General features: G+C 45.5%; 1 protein-coding gene across 1 annotated transcript; it reads right to left on the bottom strand.

The window, feature by feature from the left end:
- Positions 1-4,907: 4,907 nt before the first annotated feature.
- On the bottom strand, positions 4,908-13,138 carry LOC149333457 (sulfotransferase ssu-1-like). The gene is made up of 3 exons (XM_089556058.1): positions 12,982-13,138; positions 9,497-9,849; positions 4,908-6,222 (listed from the first exon to the last, which is right to left on the bottom strand). Exons 2-3 carry the CDS (start codon positions 9,823-9,825, stop codon positions 5,604-5,606), a joined length of 948 nt encoding a protein of 315 aa, XP_089412184.1. The 5' UTR covers positions 9,826-9,849; positions 12,982-13,138; the 3' UTR covers positions 4,908-5,603.
- Positions 13,139-14,881: the final 1,743 nt, after the last annotated feature.

Below are 14,881 nucleotides of genomic sequence, written 5' to 3'. Positions count from 1 at the left end.
TCGAATTCACTCCCGCTTACTCCTTTAAAGACATTGTTTTACATTATCAATCTGGCCATGGTCTTTATCCCCGCCCGTGTAAAGCTCTCTCAAAGGCGGAGGAGCAGCTTTTGCTTCGCCTGTATACCAATACTTTGCTGTGCCCGGCAGCTCTCAAACACTTCGACCCTTCTTTCTCGGGCAGCTGTCTGCACTGTGCGGAGAAGTCTTCGGACATTTCCCACATGGTGTGGGCCTGCCCCTCCAACCCTGCTATCCCCCCTCACCCCAACCCAACCCGGGAGGACTGGGAGGCGACCCTGCTCGGCTGCTCTGACCTGCAGGCCCAACGGGCCTTGGTCGCGCGAGCCCGGGCTGCGGCCGACGCCACTGGGGTCCCGAACTAGGGACCTCCACCTAGTACTTGTAAGGGCTGGCCTCCTCTGGGTCAGCTCATGCAATACCTCCAGTAGTGCATGTGTAAATAAATGTTTTCCACCACCACCACACATAATTCATGACGAAGTAATGACAAATTACTGATTAGTGTGCAATGACTGATTAATGTCTAAATACTAATAAACTGCTAATTAATGACGCTTAAGCTTCGCCTTTAGGAGTGGAACGCGACAGCGTGTTGTAGCACTGCCAGGCAGTCCGCGGAACGCCACCACCCGTTCGGCGTGATGCCTCCTCATTTGAACGCGACGCTTTTTGAGGAAAGGAAATTAAGCAGTAATTCTCTGCCATCTCGGTGGACACCCGAGCCGCACCTTACAGGAAGGTAGGAAGAGAGAGAGAGAGAGAGAGAAAAAACTTTAATTACAGAGGACTTCGGGGCACGCCCCAGGGTCCCCGCACGACCCCACTGCACTCAAGTATTTATGTTCCGAAGGTCCATAACACTGGCAGCACGGCCGGTTGGTCTCCAAACGAGTCACAAAAAATAACTGCTGCCAGTGCCTTCTCAATGTTTATCAAGATATCAGTCGTTTGATAATGCACGGAATTATAATTTCCGATTTCTAATAACGCGTGCAAAAAGCGCATACATGCCACAATATTTAAGCATAAAATGCTTTACGGTGCGGTTCGGGGGTCCACCGCGATGACAGAGAATTACTGCGCCATTTCCTGTCCTCAAAAAACATTGCGTTCAAAGGGCAAGGCATCGCGCCGAACGGGTGGTGGCGTTCCTACATCAGGAAGGTAGGAACGCCACCACCCGTTCGGCGCGATGCCTTGCCCTTTGAACGCAACGTTTTTTGAGGACAGGAAATGGCGCAGTAATTCTCTGTCATCGCGGTGGACCCCCGAACCGCACCGTAAAGCATTTTATGCTTAAATATTGTGGCATGTATGCGCTTTTTGCACGCGTTATTAGAAATCGGAAATTATAATTCCGTGCATATCAAACGCACAGCTCGACTGATATCTTGATAAACATTGAGAAGGCACTGGCAGCAGTTATTTTTGTGACTCGTTTGGAGACCAACCGGCGCTTGCATGCCGGTCACGTAGGAGAGCTTAGAGAGTCTCGTTAAATCTCGTTAAGTCTCGTACGGTGCCCGGATGTTCTCGTTTCAGAGGCCGGATGATGGCTCTTGGTCTCGGCGTGACGTCACCACACTGCCGACAACGGGAGCTAAAAGCATTTCATGCTTAAAACAGTGGGAGGGTCGCCAAATGAGCAGTGTGTCATGACAGATGAAACAGAGAACTAAACAAGGGCAGGAACATAGTGAATAATAAAGAGCAAAAAGACGAGACACGGTGTTGGTCTAGATTCATAATGGATACTGAAGCGCGGAAAGAGGAGACACGGAATAAAGGAAACATGATACAAGTGTTTTCTTAAAACAGCAGGGTCAGCGAGATTGAAGTTAGAACATACAGCAGAGGTCAGTGCAGTAGAAATACACTGAAGGAGGACAAAAAGTCGGCATGTTGGCTGGGCGCTTTAGTGTCTTTTGTGAATGCATGTCTGAGATGTGTTTGATAGGAACGATTTTCCGTTATCAGTGATGACATCACGCTTTTAAAAGAATTCCACAAAGTCTGCGCTCTCAGATTAATTTTGTCTGAGCTTGAAATTCCGCCTCTAAACCCAGATTGATTACATTATAATTTGACCTGGAAGCCTGAGCCATTTGGGTTCTAAGGCTAACAGGAATTAATTTTGGTAGAGCAACTATTGCGGTTACAATTTTATGATCATTTATTCCAGGTGAAACACCAATGTGATGAAAAACATTCGGGTCATTACAGAATAACACGCTTGTGGTGTTATTTGTTTCAACAACGTATTGTGGAAGCCCAGATTTGCAAGCCTTATGAAAAAATGTTGAAGTAGTTTCGTCTTAATGCGTGCTGTAGCCTTAGTTCAAGTTTAGAAAATTAGCTTCTTGCTAACGAAATACGACCATCAGGAAGCGAACCCAGCATGTTGTGAAATGATTAGATAACTTATGGCCGTGCGCTTGGTGGACAGTACAATACGCCCAAATCTATCGTTCCTTTATTGGGAGTGGTGAGCCTGCACCCAACTGACTCATGCTCGTTGATTCTCGTGTAAACTGCAGTGAAGCGTAAAAAATTATTTAGCTAAGATAAACACACCATCGCCTGTAGACTTTCTGCCGCGTGATACTTTGAGCAAACAAAATATAGAGAGGCTGCGAGAGTTTTACCCTTCTTTTAGCTCTAGTAGATACTCTCCTTATATAGAGTAGGTGACTGCTATAGTGACGTTGTCAGAATATCTAACCACATCCTGAGCCGTTATTGGTACAACTCACAGAATCCAAAGTGCTTAGTGTTTCTAACTGCGTTTTCGCACATATACGTGTACTTCAGTAGTGTGCCTGTGTTTGCAGGGCTCGTGTGCTTTTTTTCGTTCCAACATGCAGCCACTTCATCGGGACTGAACGGCTGGGGGTCTCATTTTCGAGTGCAGAACCCTGACACAGGAAACCACCATCTGTGCATCCGCTGTTTTATGAGCGATCGTATCCGGTGCAATTGGCGTCCATGTGTCACGTTTTTGTCTCTCGTTCTGTCCCTAGTGCAGGTCTGTTTACCGCGTCCTGTTATCGTCGCTTGTCCGCTATCCTGTAGCTGGATCAAGCACATGTTAATCAACAGAGCTGCTCTTTGTAGAAAGTACGGTAATACATGGTGAGGGCGCTTCGGAATTCTGCCTAATTGTGCGCACAATTGAAAGCTTTGTCACATGGAACTATGCTTGCGGTTACACGGTCTGTACGGATGAAAACTGGCTTAAGCTCCAGCAAAGATATACTGGACAGCCCATATCCTGAGACTCGCCTGTGCGTAAAATTGTTGAAGGGATGGGATGACGGCTTCTCACTGTTCTACAGCTGTTAGTGCAGTTTTTTAAAGCTAGGAATAAGAAAACAACTTTCCTTGATTTCTTTGTTGTTGGTGTGTGTGCGCCACTTTATATACGAATCGGTTGCAGACATCCGATACCCGTAGGTTGGAAACTCAGCAAAAGTAATTTACCATTTTACATACGAAGCCACCACACATATCCAATACCAGCAGGGTTCCAACTTAGAGAATATAATTTACAAATGTATGCAGTATCGACGCCAAATTACAGGCAGCTGGAGCTTACAGGCCATTACAGTTTAATTTTTACAATGCTCTCCTACCAAGGACGAGGCGGGAATTTACATTCTTTAACTGACGATGCACTGATAGAGAGAACCAAATATAGTTGACAAAATTGCAAATGTGGACGAGTTGCTACCGATGATCCATGACAACAGGAACGCGAAAAAGAGACGACAGACGAAGACACAACATACACCACGAGCGCTAAGTAACGACTGAACGAATCACACAACACCATGGAAAATGAGACCTGAGCCCGATCGAGACAACCTCGAGCTGGTGTCCTCTTCGTCGGCGAGACGGGATACGCGCCACCATAGAGAACAGTTCATACGGAGACTTCGGAGACTGTTGGAAACTTAGGGCCGAGGTCCCTCACCCGAATGATGTCTTGGAGAAGCGATGCACCGTCAGGGATGAACACTTTGTTGTCTTTGCTCGAGCACTAGGAAGGCCACTGGAGCGAAGATCTTGAGCTGAACTTGCCAGAGGGCTTCAGTTCTTCGGTCAGCCAGTAACAGATGCTCACAAAGTTGGCGCTTAGAGGCACTAGGTTCCAGTGCACGCTGCAGTTACACGGCTAGTAGCACTCTCAGAAGGCGTGCCTAACGGTGGCATTCTGACTTGACGATGTCGCAATGCCCTGCAGAGGGATTGAAGCCGATGAAAAGTCGTCGAATGTCATGAGGTAGGATACCGGAGCGGATGCAGAAAGAAACAGAAAGTGATCTGCCGACGACCGCAGCAATTAGGGACGCGTACAACCCTGAGTACCTACCTACAGAACTAAAAATGAACGATCGCAGTTACAAAAGAAGTGTGCACACTTTTATTTGCGTCTGCATTGATTATTGTATAAAAGCGGTTCTCTACAGTCAGTAAGAAAGTGACTCTGAAAAACGTTAAATACGTTAGTTCCGCTAACGGATACACTCGCTTGGAATTCCCTCGTGATAGACAATTTCCGAGATCTCTATTTCTGCCGGTACTGTTTCTACAGTACATGATTTTCTGTGCGTCCTAAGCTGGGCGAACTCATTGTCAAATGTGCGAAGAATATATGCAATCGTTCTATAATATATATTCGCAAAACACATCTTGCAGGTGTTGCGTCCTGCATGGCTGGACTAGGATAATGACTAGGAGGGCTTGATAATTTCATTCAACGAACAATCTTGGAAGCCGTTACCGAGATACAACCGAGCAGATTATGCAACCTGCTGCGGCTGTAGCTGAATGCTAGAGCTTCAAAAAACAATTATGCATGTGTAAATATTCAGACCGGTTGCGGTGGCACAGCAACAGTGGCCTTAGGCTGCTGAGCTCTAGAAGATGTAACGTAATCGCAACTTGCACCTTGCCCGCAATTTGATGATGCCGACATCCTAGCGTACATATGTTATCTGCGATGTCAATGAAGACAAAAGGCGTGAATATGTAGAAGAATATCAGGGTCCTACCTAGAAGGCATCTCATGACTCACTTGAAGTTTCGTTAAACACCGCTAACATGTCTGTTATAACGAGAAGGTGTATAACGATCGTATTACTGATAGCCGTAAGCATGATCGGTAATTTCGGGATGTAACCGGAGAAGAAATGAAAGAGGAAGAAGAAAGCGAGAAACATCGGCAACCGCGACATCCGGTCATCAGGCTTCGTGGTCAAAGCAGGCATGGTCGTAATACAGCTGCAACAATGCTAGACGGAATCTTTTAGTCTAGCACACACATTGCTCCTCTAAAGCAAAATCCCAACAACCCTGCTTACCAAGCTTGGTTAGTAGATTAGATACCCAGCCTACCAAGCAGATACAAGTTTTACGTTCCTATGACAACTTCTGGGTCAACTAACGGCTTCAATGAGTACTTTAACCAACCATTTTTTGTTACTGTTCCTTCTTTGCTTTATTTTCACCAGATAAAATGTGAGTAAGCATGAAACGGCTTTGCCTGCATGGCAGACCACGGTGGTCAATCTTCAGCCTCATGGAAGCCCTGCATCAGCCCACAGTTGCATAACATCACTGCCTTGTGTCTTCAGTGCGATGAAAGCCTTCATCTTTTCGATGTGTTCTGGCCTGAAGTAGTTCCTCCAATCACCAACGACGCCTTTTCGTATGAATTCACTCTTCGCAGAGGTCATGCGCTTTCTATTCAATACTTTTCGGTAGACCTCAACCGATTTCAATGCCTTCTCCGGTGGGAGAGCCAGCAGACTCGGTATAATAGACTTGATGCCTTCGCTGAACGCCTTGCGCATGCTTGAAGCGCTCACCATGTCGGTGATCTTAGCATACAGGGCAGCGTCGCGACGCAGTTCTTCGCCGTACTGATTTCCAATGAAGTCTGCTATCTGGAGCACGGACGCGGCCGTGTCCTCTTTCAGTTCCTCGTAGGTGATCAGGAGGACATTGGGATCATTTCGATGCTCGTACCATGATAGCAGGTGGTCAAAGTAATCTCCGCAGCTGACCTTGCCCTGGACAAAGACGTCTAGAAACATGTCGAATGTGGCTTCGGTATAGTTGTAGACGGGTGAATCTCGGACGTGGTGGAAGTAGGACACGCAGCAATCGTATGGATTCCGTGTGACGTAAATGTACCTGAGATGGAAAAAGGAAACAGGAAGAGTGTTTGATGTTTTACCAAAAATACCTTAAATTTCACCTGACATTTCTAAAGATGGAGAACAACAGATGATCATTTTTGAACAGTAGAATTTGTAGCGCTTATCGTGTACAATTAGATGGCTTGCTTTTTCTGTGACGTGAGCATTCATGCATGGTGTTTTCCTTATAATTGAAAAGTTTTCGCACAAATAAACCACAAGTAAACTCGGCAGATATCCTGTGAGTTACTCTATATATTCTTGTAGAGAATGTTTCTTTCCTAAGCTGATTAGAAATCCGAAGCGCTTTTGTTTACTGAACATGTCTCCGAACAAAAGTGAATATTACATTTTCGTAGAGTACAGAGGGCCTTTGCCGCCCCAAATGTTCTACCCGTACGCTAGTAAAGACCGTACCGTTGCCTGCCGATGAGCTAAAATTATCGCGGCTCTAGGTATTCACCACTTATCAACTACTTTTTGTGCACGTTGCAAACACTTTTTTTCCTTGAGTAATGCCGATGATTTGTATCGTAACTCTTAAATTTGATCGGCGACCCAAAATTGCTGGTCTAGCTGGTGCCTTCAGGGCAGCACATCAATGCAACAACGAAAACTTTGGAAAATACGAAATCAACCACGACTGCATAAGTAAATAACTTCATTTCCTGCGCGTAATAAATTGACATAGCCGTGATTATAATCGTCGTTTATCCTTCTTAAAACAGAAACAGGGGAACGATTAGTGGCATGTCGGTGTTTTTTGAGTGAAGAGTGCGTGCCTAAAAGACAGCTTCAAGCTGAGTCTTAGGAATGGTTACTAATTATTAAATATAAACTCATTTTCTTGGAACGAGATATTCTGAATGAGGAATATTATGCGCTCATGAATAGCAGAATGGCAGTAACAATGCAAAAAATTTCAAGCTATATTAGCATTTTTAACAAGATTATAAGGAGATTATATTTTATTGATCTGTGCTATGTGGCTGCGTCCTACGGTAAGCACCGCGCTTACAAACCTATAGAAAGCTTGCGGGCGCCATTAGACGCCGAGAATACCGGTGGCACCGCCGTTTGTTACGGTGGGTGGTTCACGTTTCATGCGCTCTCAGTACTTCAACCACGCAAGCAGATAGCACAGTCCAGTTTGAAGACCGGTATTTATGAGCGACTGAGCCAAAGGTGGCAGAGTGTCGGACTAGACGAGCCATAATCCGATTCCGATAGTTGTACCACTAAGCCCGTGCACAGTTCTTAGTGCGGTAAAAAATGTTATATTCCAAAAACAGAAATATCATATCTGATTGTTCACTACTATACTTACACACCTGGGCAGGTTGTCACATGTTATCTACCAAAAGCAGGCTTTATACTTATAAATACACAACGGCTAAATGCGGGGAACTGCCACTCTAAGCGCTAGCGCGCTAGAAACTGAAGGGGGTCTCGCCAGTACCGTCCCAACGCTATAACGCGGTAAGGTATTGGATCAATGCCGGTATGCGCGGAATGTCACGCTTCACATTATCAAATCGCGGGGAGCCCTCACAGGGCTTCTGGCACAGAGGTACAGTGGTTGAGCGAAACGCCACAGCCCAACGACAGCAGATGCTGCCATTAATGGGGCATATGAGACTCATGTTGCTTTTTCAGAGCAACTCTCCCGAACAAACATTAATTGAACTGTCATGTGCCAACGGTGGGGAGTTTGCTCACATTCCGATGGGCATGTTTTGATGGCACCACACGGTCCAGTGACTTAGATAGCCCATCTGCCACCCTGAGATGGCCACATAGGATTAGGCTTCGGACACACATACATGGGAGTAATCTGACATTTTGGGTTACAGTGCTGTTGCACTTCACTAATTTTCTCTATCGAGCAAACAGCCTACCACCGAAATATGAAGTGCAAATCGTTGGTTTCAGGGCTGCATGCAAAAATAATATGCGGCCTTGAGAAACAGCATAGCAGAACTCTTTATGCATGAGCGAAAAATCTATGTGAAGAAATGAAATGTCTTAAAGCAGTAAACTGTATTAACATTCCAGTAAAGCCCAATGCATTTTCTTTGGAATAAATCGGAATTAAAGATGAGGACGAAACAGCGGTGAATTTCATTCTATTTTTCACGATGCAAAAGCAGAACCCACAGCTACGGTAGGCGTAGCCTCTCATGTAGCATTACACTTTTAGCCGACTTCATGTACACGCGTTCGTTTTCCTGGCCATGCCCTGGCTGTTCGAAATGGATGCTCTTCGGAATTTTATTCTTATTTAGCACTCCAATAGAAGATACCAAGTACTGTTTTGCGAACATAAAAGCTACTTTCAATGGGCAATCTGGAATGGAATCCTCAGTTATTAATGGCGCCGAAATAATTTTTGCTCTTTCGTGGATTCTGCCTTGAAGATAAGATAGCAGATGAGAAGCGTATTAAAAATGATGCACGCCGCGAAATAGTAGCTGGAGTGCCTCAATTTAGCAACATGTGTATAGCGCGTCAAATGCTGTTCGTGTTTGGTCTATGGATGCTTTTCAGCGAAATCCTGCGGTAATCGTTGCTTGAGTCCTCCACGCAGGTCGCAATACGCCCCTCCCCCCCCCCCCCACACACACACACACCACGGCTATTTATTCAATCCGGCGATTTCAAAACTTACGAAACTGTCAGTGCCGCACAGCCCACTCCACTAAGACCACACCTCTGCACATCTTTATTGCTTATTTCACCGGTCTACTTCAACATTTCGATCGCCGAAACCCAACACCAAAAACCCAGCGCACCCGCCGCCCGTGGCTGGCGCGGATCATGCTTGGGCAACACGTATCCTACTGCAGATCTCTGCAGATCGCCCCAGCGATAATGTCAGTGGAGCGGATCAAAGGTAACAAATATCCCGCACACCTGCCAATACTTGCTGAAACGCTGCGACATGCTGAAGTGTTTTGGAGATATTCGCACGACGATAACTCTAAACGTGCGGTGGCCTTTTCTGATTAAGAAAACGTTCATTTCTATGCGCAATGTAATCAGTGCTATACAATGTTAGAAAGATTTGGGAGTAACAAAATTTCCAAAACGGCATTGTTATGCTCTTCCAGAGAGGAGTAGTAGATGTACGGAAGCTAGCATTTATAAAGAGCAATAATAATCGGGTTGGCTAAAAAGAGTGGAAAGTGGAGGTTATGTCATCTTTAGCATGCAGTCAAACTAGTAGACAGGGCGTCTAAAATATCCTAAAATATTGTTGTGGCACCTACTTGCTTTCCGGGTGATATGGCTGCCGGTCGAAGGGGATGTGCGTTTTTATGGCTCCTGGACCAGACATCCGGTGCACCGACTCCGCGCCCAGAAGCTCCATGAATGGGGACCGCAGCATGAAGTCAGTGTAGTCTTCCGGAGGTTGGCCCTTGTTGAGGATGCAGAATGAGATATACTGTGTCCACGTTGTTCCACACTTAGGGTAGCTCACGACGAACAAGTCTCCGGGCTTCGCTTTGTAGTTGAGCGCCGAGCGCACGTTGTCGTCATGCAGGAAGTCGTTGACGAGGAAGCCGTCCACCAGCTTGCACATGTTGTCCAGCAACATGGTCCTGACTTGTCTAGATGGTCGCTAAAATAAGAAACAGTTCGAGAATTAGCGCCTAAAAACCATCTTCCGTAGATTTTGGCGTGCCTGCACCAAACCAGTCGCACTTCGATAATGGCATTGCCACCTCCATTTCTCATTTCAGTGCTAAGACCTACCAGTGCAAAAGACGAAGGCCAAAAGAAGGAAGCGACAATAACATTGCTTTTTTTTTTGCCTCTTTCGTTAGCCCCTCATTTTACCTGCTTGATTTCTTCCTTATAAACCTGCACTAAACCGCGCGACTGGCAGTCCTATTTCATCTCCTCGCTGTCCCTGGGCCACCTTACCCGATAGGACCGGTGGAACATTCTCTAAATTTATTTATACAACAAATACTATTGCCACTTGGCAATGTTACAGGGAGGAATCAGATGAATAAAACAGCAACACCAATGAAGAATTTCCAGTTCACACAGCATACAAGGTGAGATGTAGTACAATGAAATATTTGAGTATTAAAAAAATACCGTTAAGCCGATTAAAGAAAAACGCCCTGACAACATTTACGCAGCTGATATTGTCGATTTTTTTCATAAAATTTTGCTGTTGATGTAGTGTCTTCTGAATGCAGGTTATATTTTTTGGAAGGAAACAATGTTTACAAACATCAACTCTTGTTGTAAAGGGCGTAATATGATAAGGGTTATTGATGCGAAGTGATAGTCTTCCGCGAAGTCGCAGGTACAAGCCAGAATACGGGATTATTTTATTTTAATAGCGACAATAAAGGAACTTCAGGCAGGCTACCTTTCTTCTCGTGGCCAGTGATCGAAGTTCTGCCCTAGCAAGAACAGCTGTTACTTGGCGCAGTTGGTAGGCGCAAAAATAAGTCTAAGTGCATTCCTTTGAACTCGTTCTAGTTTACAGTGTTGTTGAGTATCTCAGTATATATCCGCGTGTTCCAAGACAGTCTGGTTACGGTTTTCTAAGCTTTCTGTTTAGCATCTCGTTCAGCGTTATGAAGTTTACTTTTTAAAAAGCCATGCCTGCGTTTAAAAGTTCTTGGTGCCACGTACAGGAGCGCCTTAGGCTGAGATATATCTTGTTAGCATTGCCGTTTTCTTGGCGACCATCTTAAACCATATCATTGTATTGCCAATGAATGAAAGTGGTAGTTTTCATTACGATATGCGACTGTCCCATCGAGGCCGTTTGCCCCGAGGAAACTGTTTCAGAAGTGATCACTCTAAAATGCAAAATATAGATGTTTCCTCATAGGTGCAACACGACAAATGATGAGGAAATATTGCTCGTAATGGACCAGCAATTGAGTAGTCAATACGCGCAGCTGGAAGCGAGACACACAGCTCAGGTTAATCTTCGCTGTGAACTTAGCTTATGCACGAAATGTTTTCTCCACGTTTTGCAAGATTTCGAATTCTAGACGGAGATTTCTTTAACGCCTCGCTGTGTCACCGAACGTATTGTGTCCTGTATCGCCTCTATGGCTCAGTATCATAAACTTGAAGAACAGGCTTGTGTTAAGCTGTCTCATGGTGTTCCAGCAGCAACTCAATTATTGTGCTGGAGTTCAACATTAAATTGTAATACAAAGAATGCATTACATACTAATAACTGCCGTGCTGACGGCGCGAAGCAAGAACGCGGACATTTGCCTCTCAGGAGTTCAAAACATTGGTGTCAAATATGCAAGAAATCAAATTCTAATCACACAACACTCTTCTCTGTGAATCGGCATGTTTTCCTTTCTGTAAGCCTATGCCTCTAGCACCACTCGCTGCCCCGTTTGTTTCGAGCTGCATCTGTGCACGTTATCTGTACATGTGTGTGCTCGCTGCATGTGTGCTCTTCTCTTTCTTTTTTTTATTTCGTACACTCGGCTTTCATAAAACGCGGCGCCTCGCGCCTCTTTACCTATCGAGGTTAAAAGAATTTTAAATGATACTTAAAAGAAGTTATGACATGGCGCAGTTTTCCGTGCAGCTACCCAAAAATTTAGGCGCACAAGATGTGTACAAAAACGTAAATGTGAAATAACAAAGGTACACTTAAACAAAGAACAAAAAACAACGGTGGTTTGGTTAGACGTAACTTTGTTTCATATTACTGAGAAAAATTAAGGAGTCGCTAGAAAGCAGTACTGGGTTTACGAGAAGAATATGGCAGATGCTTTTGTTGACGAGTTGACCCAGTTAGGCAGATGGTGATGGTGACGACGAAAGACAAACAAGATTAGCGCTATGCTCCATCACACCGTTTTGCTTAATGTCAAAAGCCCGCCAGGTTTGCGCAGTGAGTTTTGCGATATTGAATGCACATTAATATCCTTTTAGACAACATCGAAATCGCCAGATTCAACATTCATGTGGCTGTTTGCTTTCATGCAGAGAACGACCACGCTGCCTTATCCCAAAGAGCAGGCAAATATGTCGGTGTAGGTTTTCTAGCTATAACAAGGCATATATAAGGATCACGGTTTCATTTACCGCTGATTATGATGCTGCATGCTCTAAAACGTCGCATTTGAAGCTGACAAAACAGCACCGCGAGCGAAAGCCACCGACAGTAGACCACCGTTAACTTTCTCCATGAGTCATAACTTTCGCTCAGCGCTTCAGTACATTCAATATCCATCAAAATTTGCGGTTGTTATTTCCCACGTTACAGAAAACTCAATAAAGAATGTACGCTGCGCGGCTCACGATAAAGGATGAAATAAATAATAATACAGTGACTGAAAGTGACGTAGAAGCCGTAAATGAATGAGGAGGTGTCACGTCTCGTTTGGCCGAGATATTTTTTTAACTCTCAGCTATAGTCTTGAGGAGTCTCTTTGTATTTGCAGAACTGTTGTAGCTGCAGTGCTGGGTTATCTGTTCCCTGCTTACTGGTGTGTCTTTGTAGCATACGCTGCTAATATTGGAGTCTTCACACTTAATTCTTCGGCCAGTCTCCAGAGGCTTCACTGTGCGATGTCAGTGCCCGTTAAAGAACCCCAGGTGGTCGAAATTTCCGAAGCCCATCACTACGGCGTCCCTCATAGCCTGAGTCGCTTTGAGACGTTAAATACAATAAACCAAACCTAGAGGTTTCACGGTTTTAAGTTTCCACATCTTCCTTACACCATGGCGTATACAAGCAACACGAACTCACCTATTCGAATTCTCTGGTGGCGATGTGGTGGCTCAGCAGCAGAAGCTTGCAAAAGCGAGGTAAAAGTTTTAAGCAAGCGCACTCCGCTCACATCCGCTGCGAGTTTGACTGGGACTAAAAAACACGAGGTTACGCTGAACACAACCACCACGACATCGTGCACACGTGAAGGTCTGAACGAACACCCGCTCGCCGCAGCTGCACGACGCAAGGACAAAAAAAATGTTCAGCTGGCTTGTGGCACGTTTCCTGCCGGCGTGTTTGGACGGATGCAGTTCGGGCAGAAGTGAATCATCATCGGGGAACGAGCCCAGGCAGTGCAAAGAGAAAAAAAAAATGAGGGGGCACTTTGTTCACCTAAAGTGCGGTGAGGCGAAAGCCTTAAACGCGGTGCCGCTGCTTGCGTCACTAATGTGTGGTTAAGGTGTTAAGCTTCGCCTCTAAGAGCGGAACGCGACAGCGCCTTGCAACGCTGCCAGGGAGACCATTGAACGCCATCGCCCGTTCGGCTCTACTCCTTGCTCGTCGGTAAATTGGTTTTTGAGGAAACGAAATATATCTGGCTCTCATACCTTGGTGGACACCTAAACCTCGCCGTAACGGGAAGGGAGGAAGATGGGAGAGAACGAAGACACCGTGTTCACTATACGGTGGTGGTGGTAGTGGTTTATTAAAAAAAAAAGAAAAAAAAAGTGAAGCAAAAGAGTGTTGCCGGCCGCGGCAATTGCTATCTAATATCTTAAGCACCCGAGCTGCAGCCGGCGGAAACGAAAGGGAAAGAGAGAGGATAGTGAGGAGAAGTATAGAGGGGAGCGACAGCAAGAAAGGACAGCGGAGAGCTTTGTACACTATTTACAAAATACAAAAGTAATCAAGTTCGCGCCGCTCGCGCGCTAATGTCCAAGCATTGTCCGAAAATAAGTGCGCGCGAGCGGCCACTGCGCACAATCACTTACACACTATACGCGCCTCTGTTCATTCCAAACCATCGAGCTGGCATGGCGGAGTGGTAGCGTGCTCGTCTCGCACGCCGCAGACCGGGGTTCGATTCCCGAGCTCGGCCAATTTCCTACTCGGTTTTATTTATTCATCTGGTCTGACTAGAAAGGTGAATTAGGCTAATTGGTTAAGTAAGCAATTAACTAAACTTTGACCAACTTACTTGGAGCATCACTATACGATCCCTTTAATTGGTTGCATGGTTAGTAGCGAAAGTACAATTGTCCCCGTTTCAAATTCGCGCACTGTGACGTCACGAGCGTTTCGACCAATTGAAAAGCGTGACATTTCTGTCGACAACTTCTGCTTACAACGATGCGGCATTCGAGGCTTCCGCCTTTTTCCCGAACAGAAATCAGATGAGGTGGAGTAGTGGGGATGCTAGCGATGAAGCGCTATGGTTGTTTAGTGAGAAGGATGTTCGGAACCGTTGCCTGACATGCTATCATCAGGCGCATTCTGATTTCACCGCTTTCTAGGACCTACGCATACCTTCACTTATTCGAAAGCCCTAGAATGAGAGATTAATCGAAGGATTTGCGGAGTTGATATCAAGAATATGAAATCATCTGTGAAGTTAATTTGTGAAGTGCACACGCTGATTCACAAATTATCGATAAATTATTTACAGGCAGTATTATTCATAAGTGAACCATATCTCTCAAATGCTGCAAATAACCCGCCGCGGTGGCTCAGCGGTTATGGTGCTCGGCTGCTGACCCGAAAGACGCGGGTTCGATCCCGGCCGCGGCGGTTGAATTTCTTTGGAGGAGAAATTCTAGAGGCCCGTGTACTGTGCGATGTCAGTGCACGTTAAAGAACCCCAGGTGGTCGAAATTTCCGGAGCCCTCCACTACGGCGTCTCTCATAGCCTTAGTCGCTTTGCGACGTTAAACCCCAT

Source organism: Amblyomma mixtum, chromosome 8 (assembly GCF_055824585.1).
Source record: "Amblyomma mixtum isolate Tamu chromosome 8, ASM5582458v1, whole genome shotgun sequence".
In the NCBI taxonomy this organism is placed as follows: Eukaryota; Metazoa; Arthropoda; class Arachnida; order Ixodida; family Ixodidae; genus Amblyomma; species Amblyomma mixtum.
This window is presented reverse-complemented; position numbering and strand designations above follow the sequence as displayed.